Below are 13,752 nucleotides of genomic sequence, written 5' to 3'. Positions count from 1 at the left end.
TATATTAAAAATAGAAATACTTGGCCTTGTTTGCTTTTATTTCTGGTATCTTTAGAAACAGTCTTGACTGTGTTGCTTTCCAGCCAAGTCCTTTTTCTGGAAGGGTGATTAAAGGGGCTGGGACTCCATCTGCCTGATTGTCTGCCTAGCCCAAACCCTTTCCTGTATTCACTTTATGAACATACACCGCCTTAACTCTCATAGGTTCAGAAAGTACCAAAGAGGTCTCTGTCCTAGAGCTGCTTCCCTGCTATAGGCACAACTATGATTCTTTCCTCAATCCCAAATATAAACGGCCCTCCCTCTTTTCCTTTCCTTTTTTTTTCTTTTTGTTGTTGTTTAAAGAACATAGTATATGATCCATGCATTTCTTCCTAAAGTAAGAGTGCAAGCATTTCACTTGCATTTCCCATTAAATGAGACATATAAAGGACACTGACTTGATGCTGAGAAGGAAAGGGGCTGATGGTGGCTGAACTGACTGGATACATAGCCTTTTGCCTTCAACAGAATGCACTGCTCAGTGCTTAGTGTTAGATTTATGGAATGGCTCCTCTCCCAGCATCGTCCCTGCTTTATACAATTTGGTGCTTTGTTGCTATCGAAACGGCATTACTTTCTAAGCCATTGTGATTGTGAAGGGGGAGGAGGCTGTGGCGGGCAGGGGTGGTGGTAGTAGTGAATGACACAGATTTACCAGATGACATGTAGCGGACCTCTGCATCAGCCAAGAGGAATTAAGCTTTGTCACTCCCCACTGGGACTACCTTTCTCCTGGTATGTGCGCAAGGAATTCATATGCTGCTGCTGCTGCAGCCACCAGAGCAGAGCCCTGAGTACACTTTGCCACAGAAAGCAGTGAGCAAGAATGATAGCTGTCTCTTTTAAATGCCGTTGTCAGATTCTAAGGCGACTTACTAAAGGTATCGTGCTTTCCTTGTTATTCCCTCAGTGAGTCTGTTGCAGTATTCTATAAACACAGTTTAATGGTTTTTACTTTCAAATATGACTGCCTTTACAATTTATTGTCAGGCAACAAAGAACTCAGTGAAATATGTATAGATACATATGTAGAGGTAGACTCGGCTTTGCTTTCTGTCCTTACATCCTGGTTGTGTTTGTGCTGAAATCATGAAAGCAGCTTGCGTGATTTTTTTTTTTTTTTTTTTTAATGACTTCATTCTTTGCTGAAAAGAGAATGTGTTTGGGTCCGGTGCTGAAGTTATTGTGGGAAACCGTCATTTTGCATGCTGATTAACTGGTCAAGAGAAGTCAAGTGTGTGTTACTGTCCTTTCTGTGATACATATACTAAATGCAGCTGGCAGATTCAGGACTCGCACAGCTGGTGGATCCACAGAATAATTGTTTGTTCTATTAATTTCCAACATCTTTTTCCCTGGACAGCTTTAATTTCTTTATGTGTTAGAATTGCATGTCCAGAAAAGTATGTCATTCCAAATACTTTGGTCCTATGTAATATTAGAAGTTTATTTGCAAGTAAAAATCATTGCTTGGAATCTTATCAAGAATTAATAGCTTCAGATTGTCACTCTTAGAACTCTAAAATAGTAATTAAATTTCTCTGTAATATTTAAGGCATTATTGTATTTGAACCATTCTGGATGTGCTGTCTCATTTACTTTGTGAGCATTCTATTGAAAAGTTAGTAAATGGATGCCTTAAAATCTTGTCTTGTGTCCATATAGATATGTGAGCTCTCTTGCCTTATTTCCTTTAGATAGAACCTTCCTTAGAGAAAATTTATTATTTAAAAAAACTTCATTCTGAGTAAATGTATTTCATTGCAAATGCCTTTCTTTTTCAGCCTGTCATATAGAGTACTGTTGAGTAATTAATTAATGGATATAATTATGTTCTAGAAGCTCCGAACCTATAAATATGTTAATGGATGCTATTTCTATCAGTTTAGCTTGACATATCAGAGTTCTTTGATCACGAGCAGTGCAGCTAAAAATGCAATTAATATTTTATTTGGCAGAAGAATGAACACAAAGCAAATAGTGAGAAATAGATATTGAGTCAATAACAGGAAAGAGAATAAATACTATAGACCAACTTCCCGAATGCATTTGCAAGTTGTTTGGATAGCAGAGTGAGTCCTTTAAAAGGTACTTTGGGGAAAATATGGGGAAGATTATCCATTTTAAATTAGGCTGTTAGCCCGAGGCTGTAAATTCTGTTTTGACTTTATCCTCTACAATTGGTACAAAGGTACAATTTCTGTTTGTAAATCATGACTAAGAGACTATCCTTTCTGTTACGGTTTTAGCTAAGACTTTTAAAGACAGGCCTCTTATTCTGAAAAGTTCTTTTCAGACCTAATTTTGGCATTTACTTATCTTGATGTTGAGAATTTAATGCTCTTCTTACATCATAAACATGAAACAATCATTATTTTCTATTTATCTATATCAGTTCTTTTATAAGTCCTACATACTAGGAAGAGAGTGAACCCAAGCAATTTATACTTCTTACAAATATGTTTTACTTTCCCAGTTTTCTGAATTTTATGGAATCATTGATCTCCTGCATTGAAAGGAGATTTAAGTGTTTGTTAATATAGTTGCTAAAAATCTAGATAATTGAGGAAAGTATCGGTACCTGCTTTAGAGTTGCTACCTGACACTTTTTTCCAAAATCTTTATATCTGCTCTATTTGGTATTTAACTTAAGACTGCCAGTTGATCATTAAAATAAAATCTCTATGCAGAATCAATTTTGCCATAATTGGGCTCTTCTTTGTGTTTGACTGGCTGTCCAAATACTTACAATAATGCGCCTGAGTAACACGGTACCTTGCCTTGCCACCTGCTCCAGTCTTGTCCAACAAAGTTCAAGTTCCACCATGCTTCTTGTTCCAAAGTGGATTCATTGAGTTCTAGCACCCTACCCATGCTTGTGGTGCTGTTTTCTTAAGCTGTAATAATAAAACTAGGAAACATATGTAATTACAATATTAAAATGACCTTTCTTTTAGGGTCAGGAGTGTTCTTGGGGACAGGGGTGGATGTACACTTGAAGTTTCTTGTCCCCTTCTCCCTATTCACACAACTCCCACACCCTCACCCTCAATTCCCAAGCATACATATTTCTTTATACCTATTGAGGGCCCCATCTAACACTCACTCTTCCAGACATTTAGCACAAGGCCTTACACTTAGTAGGCACTTCGAAACTGTTTGTTAAAATGAATTGGATTTGTCTAGTTGAAAGTAATAGGGCCTTTGAATCTTCTGTGAGCTCCTAGGAAGTGCTTTGAGAGCTTTATTAGACCTCTTTTGGCTAAAACCTTACCCAGATCTTAGCAGGGGGAAGTTTGCTTCATGACTCCAAAACTACCTTGCTATTTGTGGTTGATATCACCCACAAGAAAAAGCAATATGACAATTGCGATTTCTTCTTAGTTTTCTTAAGGAGAAAATGATGGAATAAAAGGGAAACAATTTTCTACAAACACTCACATTATTGATATTTTTACTTGATTCTTACATTCTACATATATCTAATATATATTTAACAAATATCGATTAAGTACCTACCGTGTGCCTGACACTGACCTTTTTGCACTTAGAATTCTGGGCTGGTATAAGAAGCATTTTTAAAATCAATATGTTATTGAACAATAAATATTTTTTCTTTAGGTCAGATGTAATTTTAAAAGATGTATAAACCATATATTTCTAGACAAGTCCTTGGATCACGCCACATAGACACTGACCCACAGTATTATAGTAGAATATATTTCAGGTGAACTTAGCACTTCTCTGACTTGGGAATTGAGTCATTTTCTTATTAACGTTTCAAGCTGCTATTTCAATCATTTTGCCTTATCAGGTACCTACCAATGTAGAACAAGAGCAAGAAAATAACCTTTACCCAAAAGGCCCATGCCTGCCATTATGAGAGGACCTTTGGTTCACAGAAACACCAAGCACCACCAAAAGCATTCCCTTTCCCGTCTACTATTGAAATCTAAAGAAGCAATGCTGTTCTTCTTTTCTTCCTCCAGAATGAGAGTCTACTGATTACCTAACCTTAGAGCCAAATCCCAAAATAACATTTTCTGAGGTTTCCAGAGACATCTGACAATAGGATTTTCTGGAGCAGGTAAATCTAGGCTTCTTGGCACCTGCCTTCACAGCTGTTTACCTGGGACAGCCCTGGTTTCTCAGCTAGGGGCTACCATACCTCAAGAGAAGGGAGTATGTTCTCAGAGAAGTGGAGATATTTTCATAGCTCCTGTAGACTTTGTTCTTTTTCTCTTGTCATGATTGTGTGATTACTCTTCCTTGAGACAGGTTGGCCTCATATGCAGAGAATCACTTTCTGTGGTGATACTGGGTGTGACTCTGCTGCTTGCTCAGGTGCTGCCGTTTCCAGCTCAGAGATCTGAACTTTGGTGCTCCACTGGCAATGGCATTTTTCTTTCACAAGCTTCACTCTGCCTACCAATGCCAACATCAGCCAATTAATATTTACTGACATTCCACAGGGAGCACGGCTCTGGGCACCTTTCATTGTGTTGCTGCTACCCACCCTCTCTCTCTGTCTTCTCTCTACTGGCTCAAAGCTCACGTCGGAAATCTCTGCCTTCACTTTAGTATAGACTTCAACATTGTTTATCATAGCTGGCCTAAGTGTCATTTTATTTTCTACTTATCTTCACTTTCTCTCTCTTCCCAAATACACATATGGCCTAAAATAGAATTAACTCTCCCTGTCCCTTTCCCACTAACAAACTATAAGCAGCCCCGTTGACCTTCATCCCAATGGGGTGTCTGAGTGAGACATCTGTGGCTGGCAGGGAACTGCTCCCTGCTGTGCATTCTATTTTCTTTCACCCTCCCTCTCTTCTTCCTGGTTTCTCCTCCCAACCTCAATATCTTTTCTCCTTTTCTGCTGCCTGGACGTGGATGGGTATTGCTCTCCACTGGCACTGAGCAAGATTAAGAGGCTGGGTTGTGATCACACTCACACTCATTTTTTTCAGTCATTGTTCCCTACATTTGCCCCAGTCATGGAATCATTACGCTTGAAAGGGAAGGTCAGACATTCGTCTAGGACTTGTTTCCAGAGAGAACTGAAACTCGACCATCCCAGACAACCAGCAAACTTATTCTCAATTCTCTCCAACAAGAACAGTCTTAAAGTTTGTCTGATAAACTTTTAATGGATTATTCAGGTGACATAGAAATCCCTTTAAACTCTGACACTCATCCTGTGTTTAAAAGTTCTTCTATTTAGAAACTAATTTCCTAAGTGTAATCTTAATTAAAGAAACACATTTAAATGTTTTGTCTTAATGGAAGAGGAAAAATATTTCCCATCTTTTCTCATCTGCAGAATCTTTTAATCCAAGGAATTCTGAATCCACCACAGAGCTCAGTATCAGTGTTCTGAACATGATGGCTCCTTTGCTGATGGCCTTGGATTTTCAGTTCTGGTTGCTCTGCTCTTTCCCATCTGTCTGTGTCTAGCCTTGTGGCTCCTTCAGCAGTCTTCTCTAATGGTTCCTCATCCACTCTGTGATATGGTTCAGAATTGATAATCATCTGGGTTGAGAATGCTCTCTCTGCTAGATCTCATTTCTCCTGTCTCCCCATCCTCATCCCTTCTGCTAACCCTCATTGGCCTCCTCTGTCAGATCCTGCCATCTGGAACAACTTAACTGTATCCTCCACCTCATTAACTTTCCACCCTTTTCCAAATCTTACCTGCAAACATGTTCTTTCTCCTTTGCCTCCACCCCTTCATTTCATATCATCACAGCTAGTGCATTTAACGTATTTATCTTTCTAGCCTATCAACTTTTAAAAATAATATGCACTTACTAGATATTTCACAAAGTTAAGTCTGCCTTGTTTTATTGGAGTGTCATCTGTTGCTAGGGCATGGGGCATATTTCTCTCACAAATAGAGAGATACCACTTAAACAGGAGAGTGCTGCATCTGGGTCCCAGGCAGGTCTTGTTCTCGCACAAGTTCTGCTCATGGTCAGGATTGTGATGGATTTCTTGCTGTGCTTCTAGTCCACTGCTTTGAGGGGGTTTACCACTTTACTCTCCAGTGGACTGAAGCTTTTCTTTTATGTAACTGGTTAGACTTATCATAACAGCACATTTATTTCTCCCCTGTCTTCCGAATGGGAATTGGTTGCTAGAGTACTTTACCTCCTTCCAGGAGGTACCCATCCTCCAGAGGGAATGTTTGGCTATGCCTCATATGACTCCCTATGAACAAGAAGGAGTCTATACCCTTCTTATAAGATTATGGCAGGTTAGGAAGAAATATCTGGTTCGTTACTAGGAAAAGGAAGGCCAATGTAGGATAGGCATTCTAATCTATTAACTTACATACTTTTGGGAAATGTTTAGGAGGAAGAATGGAAATAAGGATAGCTAATGTTTATTGAGCACTTACTTTCTGCCAGGTACTTTTCTAAACATTTTACATGTGCTAACTCATTTAAATCTTGCAATACTATCATCATTATCCTTGCCATACAGATGAAAAAGAAGAGGTTCAGAGAAGTTAAGGATCATTCCTAAGATCACAAAGTTTGGAGGACAGGAGGAACCCCAGTGTTTCATTTTTGCCATTGTTTTTTCTATTCTAGAAAGGGATAGAAACCACAGACCTGCCCATCTAGAATAATAAAGAGAAATTGACCAACTCAACACCTCACTAATCTCTCAGCATTCCTTATGGTAGGGGAAATAGAATAGACTTAGAAATCAGAAGATGTGTCAGCCTTTCCTAGCTTTCCTGTTTTTACTTGTGTGGCAAAAACAAACAAAAAAACTCAATTTCCCGCACTAAATCTCAGTTTCTTAATCTGTAAATTAAAAATTACTTGTGAAAACTATTTTATACTCATGTTAGCTATAACAAAATGATTTAATTTTCTACTACAGTTGATTTATTTGAAATTCTTATCTTAGTAAATTCACGTTATTCTGGCAAAAAATATAATCTGATAACTTCCCACTATTTGAGAGGAGGCAAAATACTATTTTCTAGGAATAGACAAGCAGTCAGTGTTTGGATCCCAACTTTTTCTCTCTTTTAGTTTCTTACCATTATTTTGCCCATATACATGAGAATTATGTTAAATTTAAAATTAGTAACTGCTGCTTTATTAAATATACAGAAGAAAATATTTACAGATTTTTAAAACAATTATTTAAGTTTCAGTATCGCATATATCCAAAAGAAAAATGCACCCAGATATTTATTACATGTAGCTCCTTAAAGGATGTTACTGCACCCTTCAAACCAAGGAAACTTTGACCTTGCCATTACAAAAAGCAATAAAAACAGTGGTCTTGGATGTCTCAGTCAGTGATGACTACCTAAATTCAGACAAAGCTTGGGGTATTAGAAAATGAAAAAGAACTTCTTACTAATAATTCCAACTAGATTATTAAATAGCTGAATATATGAAGAATACAATAAGTTACATTTGTACTAAGGAAATTTCTATTCATTTTCAAAACAGATGTATTAGGAGAAAAGGTAAAACTAAATATCACTAAGGATATGTTGTCATCATAATAATGGAAACCAATGGAAGGAAACAAATTGGTTTACAAATTATTATTATGCTTTTTTAATAAGTTGAAGTTATACTATATGTGTAATACATAGTTTGTCTTACATCTTCTTGCTAATATTCTGCCCATTTGTGCACATTAGCACACACTTGTCGTAGGAAACTGTTACTGTCTCTGTAGTATTTCCTTATGTGGATTATATATCTCTAGTTTGTTTCCCAGTTTTCAGTCTGATATGTGATACTGTATTGTCTTTAAAGAATTTATTTTGTGCTTTACATTGTTGCTTTCATGTATCTTCACTTTCAAGTCTTCTGATACATATTTTCTGAGAAATGTGTTTAGGATACACATCCCACACATTTTTCCCAAGGCTTTCTTAAGCTAATAGATGTGGCAGAGAGAAAAACAGTGAGAGAAACAGCATTTGGATACCATAATATCCAAAAACCAAAGCAAAGATGAGAGAAGGAAAGGCGAGAAGCAGCCTTTCTGTTTTGTAAGTGGGTCATTGCTGACCTTTGAGAGAACAGTTTTCACAGAGTATTGATGTCCAAACCAGATTATAAGGATTCTCTGCATTAAAGGCAACAAGGGCAGACCACTCTTCTAAGAAGGTCTGAAGGTGAAGGTTAGGCTATAGATGGGCAGCAGCCCGTGGGGGTGGAGGGTGGGGCCAAAGGGGATAAGGAAGCCTATTATAGGATGGGAGAAATCTGAGCATTTTTTTAAAGGATAGAACCAGTAGGGAGGCAAAATTTCAAGATGCAAACTAGAAGAGGGATGAATTCTAGAACCAGGCAAGACAGGGTGAGTGTGAGACCAGGATACAGATGGTAGCCAGCTAGGGTGAGCAAGAGGGACAGTCCTGTCACAGAGACAAGAAAGCGTAGGAAGAAAGACTTTGAGGTGGGCATTAAGGAAATTAATCAAACTTGGCTTTCTTAGTAAATCAGAAGATGACTCTAAAATCTCCTATTTTTATGAGCACCCAGTCCAGGGGTTTCTAAATTTTTCTCTGCATTGGAATTACCTTGTGACCTTAAGAAAATAGTGTTGCCTGAATTCAACCCCAGAGATTGTGATTTAATTGCCTGGAAGTGTGGCCTGTTCTTTGGAATTTTAACACATTCCCCAGGTGACTTTACTGTGTTAACTGAGTTTGGGAGCCATGGACCTCATCTATTGGCAGCTTCATAGAGATGCCACAATTAGACATGTTTCAACCAGAGACAGCCCAGGAATTTTACTCAGCTGCTGGAAGGGAGAAGCTGAGCAGATATAAGGGCTATGTAACTGCTATAGCCTTCCTGTGACTTTGAGGGCAGAGCCTATCTGAAAATGGTAGTGGATCCAAAAGATAAAGAGACATCATATCTGAGTGTCATCACTTCAGCCTCTGGTCAAGAACTACCTTAAGGGAGCTCTCCCCTAGACTTCTTCAATTAAGTTACCCATTAAATGTCTTTAACACCTAAGCCCATTAAAGCCAGGTCTTTCTGTTATTTGCAATCAAAAGAGGCCTGATACAGGATATAGCGCATTTGTGTGTAGACATTTTGGTGAGAGTTTTGAAGACATGGTTTAAAAATGACAGTTGACTCAACCATTTGCTGAGTCCACTCCTGAGTTGCTCGCATTCCACAGAACTGTTTGAACACCCCTGCAGATCTGAGCCTGCAGCCCTGTGTGAAGTTATGAGTGCCACTGCTAACGTAGGATTTCCAGTGGATCATTTTGTTAAGTCCTCGACTCTGCCCTCCTTGGCAGTCCACATCAGCATAGACTGGAAGGAATGTTCCATGGGGATGGAAATTAATATTATAATTTTCATGTGATTTTTCTGTCCTTACTATTTAGGGAGCTAAGGGCTAACTGATTTTTCCCTTCCTTCTCCCTTTATGCAGAAGGTTTTTGTATGGAGAGAATAGTTGAAAGGCAGGGTTTTAAAGTTTTCTGCTGATATAAGGTGCAATGTTCTGAGCATCTCCAGTCTTCTCATTGCTCTCTCTTCTCTTCTGTTACTTTTCTTCTTCCAATGCTAATGGACATAGATCTACTTATGCAAAGGATGAGTAAGGTGCAGAAAGTCTGTTGCCCTAGCCCACAATGAAGAGTAGACTTCATTGGTTGAAGTCTTCTATGGAGCCAGTTGTTGAATGTTGAAGAATTTTTTGAACTCGCTTTTAAACACAATTATTTAAAATTATATAAATTTTCATTGATATTGATATTAAAAACAGAGGTAATGAATACTAACAGTTCATCACTTTCTAATCATTACTATATTTTATGTTCTATGCTCTCGAAGTCTACTGTGTCTATGTGGGAGAGCTACTCTATAATGGTGTGCCACACATCTCTTAGCAACTCCACATTCAATGACATCAAGTTGGTAGATTGAAATTGGCCATACTGGGAGTATTTACACCAGAGAAATTGGTGAATGCTATAAATCAGGGCGTGCCCTTACCCCTGACAAAGCAGCTTGTTAAACATTTACCAGCACACCACTGAATAGGTACTCCTGCTCTGTGTATTCATAAACCTGTGTAGATGGCTTTCATTATGCTTTCTAAATTTGATGATAATTCTATGTTTATCTGTATACAACCATCAGACTATGAATTCCTTGAAAATTAGTGTCCATGCTTTACTTATCATTATGTCACTGGCAAGTACGAAGTATTTGGTGCAAAGAAAATACCCAATAAGTATCTGTTGAATGGATAATGTTAATATTTATTTATTTATTTATTTGTTGAGACAGTCTCAGCACCGGCTAATTTTTTTGTATTTTGGCCAGGCTGGTCTCAAACTCCTGATCTCAAGTGATCTGCCCGCCTTGACCTTCCAAAGTGCTGGGATTACAGGCATGAGCCACCATGCCCAGCCGAATGATGTTAATTTTTAAAGATCTCCTCGCTTAACCAATCCCACACATTTGTTTTGGGCTTGGAGTGTTTCAGATAATGACTTTCCTTTTCATCAGAGTTCTTGATTTTTCACATCACACGAGGAAAGAAAGTTCCAGGAATATTCTGAGGATCTTTTTATTGTTTGCTTATTTGTTTATTTTGAGACAGGGTCTCTCTGTTGCCCAGGCTGGAGTGCAGTGGTGCAATCTTGGCTTACAGAAGCCTCAGCCTCCCAGGACCGAGCAATCCTCCCATCTTGGCAGCCTCCCCACCACTGCCCCCACTCCCAAGTAGCTAGGACCCCACCACACTGGTATTCTTCTTCTTCTTCTTTTTTCAATTTTTATTTTTATTTTTTTGGTAGTGATGAGGTCTCCCTGTGTCCCTATGTTTGCCCAGGCTGATCTTGAACTCCTGGACTCAGGCTATCCTCCCACCTTGGCCTCCCAAGGTGCTGAGATTACATGCATGAGCTACTCATGCACTCGGCCTTTTCTGAGGATCTTTAGTATCCTCTAACATCTGCTGATTTCCCAATTTCCCTTTTAACTAGAGGGGTGTTCCGTACCTTCCTCCTTTCCCTCCTCCTCCCAAAGCCTGCTCAAGGCTGTCTGCAGGAAAATACTGGCAGGGGACCAGAAACAGCACCAGGCAGCTGGAGGCTGAAGGACAAACTATTGTTAAATTCTGCATGACAGAATTCCCAATTGAATTCAATCTGGGGAATATCTAGGACCCCACAGAGTTTCTGATTGAATTGAGTCTTTCCTAATCTATAAAGCTAGGTGACTTCATACAGATCAAAAATGAATTTCATTTATTGCCTTTGTTTTTCTAAATGGTTTGTTGATAAATTTGGTTTACAAGCTATGAAGACTTAGAAAGTATCAGACTAAAGATAGTTTCCAAGACTGATTAATTCCTTGTGATATTTTATATAGATGATATTTATTTATTTTAAATGTATGCCTTCCAAATGTTAAAATCTATATCAGGATTAGTGACTCAAGGCACACTGACAACAAACTTTTGCCTCAGCTACATCCCAAATATCAGCATAAGTAAAAAGTGTAGTTCTAAAAATAGGAGAAAAGGGTATCAAGAAACATGAGATTTTCAGAAATGTCTGGAAGATGGAAAATGGATAAACCAAGCAGACATTACAATCCAGAGCAAATACAAAAAAAGTAGAGGGAGGAGCCACACTTCCTGGCCATGGAACCACAGACGGGCTTCAAACTTGGGTTGTTTTTGCAAAGCAGGCAGAGGAAGGAGACAGAGAACAAGATGATTTTTTGAAGGATGGAACAGCTGAGAAAATTGAACACCTCCTTCACCTTCATCACCTTCCCTATCGTTCCCTAATCTAAAATTAGAAAGCCAATCTCTTAAGAAATTCATGGATCTGTAGTGATGACCCCCCAAGAAAGCCCTCCCCATTTTGGTGTGGAGTTGAGGAGTAGCCTAGTGTACCGCCTGCTCGCCCTGCTGCCTGTCCCCCACCCGAGGCCTTGGGTGAAGTCTGCCAGGGATGCTGCCCTGTTATCCTGGGGAAAAAGTGGTTAAGAAAACATAGTGCTATAACTCACACCAGCTACTTGTCTTAGGCAACCTAGTTCTTTATTAATAAATGTAAACTGATAACTTTTAGGGGTCATTGACATTTTTTGGACTAACAACTGACCTGAAGAAAGAAAAGGTGATTCAAGAACAAAAGAGAGATTTTTAAAAATTCTAATGAGTGTCCTCAGAAGCATTCAAGTAAATATTGCATTCAAGAAGGTATCACACAAAACATGACCAGCTATATGACAAGGGAGCAAAAGAGAAATATACAGAATTCACAGAATATAAAAAACTGTGACTGCTAAAGTTAATATTCACTAAAAGAAACAGTTGACAAAGTTAAGGCAAATAGTTGAAAAACATAGGTACATAGAAGATCAATTGGATAGATACAACATCAACCTAAAAATAATTTGGAGAACAGAGGAGAAAAAGGGAAAGAAATTATAATGGAAATGATTGGTGTAAATTCTCCAAATTCAAACATGTTTTCAGATTGAAAGGGCCCTTTGAGCTCTAAGCAAAATTACTAAACAAAGACATAAGCGAATCCTCTTCCAGGACATCATGGAAAGAGAGACGATCCTAAGAACTTCTCAAGAGAAATAAAAATAGGTTTCCTATAAAGGAATTAGAATCAACTTTGTGTCAGATTTTTATCAATACCAGATTTTTAAAAAAGTTTTCAATATTTGAGAATAAATGCTTCAAACCTAAAAATGTCTATCAAGGGTGAGCATAAAATAAATACATTTTTAGGTATGCAATGATTCAGAAAATTTAAATCTAACACATGCTTTCAGAAAAAAAATGACTGGAGATTATACTTAAGCAAAAATGTAAATAGAAGTAATCTAGGAAAGAGGAAAGCGTTAAAGTCTAGAAGCTGTGGATCTAATTTAAGAGTGCAGTGGAATGATATCCCAGAATGGCAGTTATATAGTAGAGTACAGTCAATGCAAATGAGAACCAATCGTCAGAGTCAAGGCGGAAGGCCTGATGAAGAATGTGGATTTCTTAATAATGACTAATTAATCATAATATGATAGAATTTTAATAACGTATACAATTAATGATAAAGTGAAGATATAATGTTTTCTTTTGTCAACAAGAAAAAGAAAGGCAAATAGAAATCCTAAGGGGGACAAAAGTTGGACAAGAAGGTAAAAATCCAAATATGAAGCAATGCAAAATGTGTCATGTTTTTGAAAAACTTTTGGCAAATGAACTTGACCTTTATACTTGGAAGATTCTCCATTGAGTAGCACAGATTTAGGAACATAGAATGCATCTCCTGCTTTAGGGATTTCATCACATTATTTGATTCTCCAATGAAAAATATGTACATAATCATTTTATAATTGTTATTCATATTTAAAATTTTACATTATATCTGTACAGAGAAAGAACAAAACTCAGTTATAACTAGGAAAGGGACATAAATGTTATTAACATAAATTTTTATAATATAAAGATAGTTACATACCTGACTAGCTTTATGTTTGTGGAGGAAAGACAAGTGCAGGGAAGTATAGGGCTAACTGCATTAACGTACATAGAATATGTTGTAAAATACCATGTGAAGTTGACATGGTAAGAAAAAAAGACTACAATTAAAAAGACTGACAGTATGAAAAGTTGGCCTAGATATAAGCAATTGGAGCTTTCATATACCGCTCATAGAAGTATAATT

At 37.8% G+C, this 13,752-nt stretch overlaps 1 protein-coding gene across 18 annotated transcripts in view; it reads left to right on the top strand.

Moving 5' to 3' along the window:
- GRIP1 (glutamate receptor interacting protein 1) overlaps positions 1 to 13,752 on the top strand; it is a 711,077-nt gene that overhangs the window by 393,382 nt on the left and 303,943 nt on the right. For 6 of the 18 annotated variants that reach the window (XM_074007363.1, XM_074007361.1, XM_005571474.5 and 3 more), the window contains exon 1: positions 699 to 923. The exons of the other annotated variants lie outside the window; for them this stretch is intronic. In XM_074007363.1, the coding sequence (XP_073863464.1) occupies positions 869 to 923 (55 nt within the window). In that variant the 5' untranslated portion in view covers positions 699 to 868. Of the gene's footprint in view, positions 1 to 698; positions 924 to 13,752 lie in introns of those variants that run through there. 18 annotated transcript variants of the gene reach the window in all.

Source organism: Macaca fascicularis, chromosome 11 (genome assembly GCF_037993035.2).
Source record: "Macaca fascicularis isolate 582-1 chromosome 11, T2T-MFA8v1.1".
Lineage (NCBI taxonomy): Eukaryota > Metazoa > Chordata > Mammalia > Primates > Cercopithecidae > Macaca > Macaca fascicularis.
This window is presented reverse-complemented; position numbering and strand designations above follow the sequence as displayed.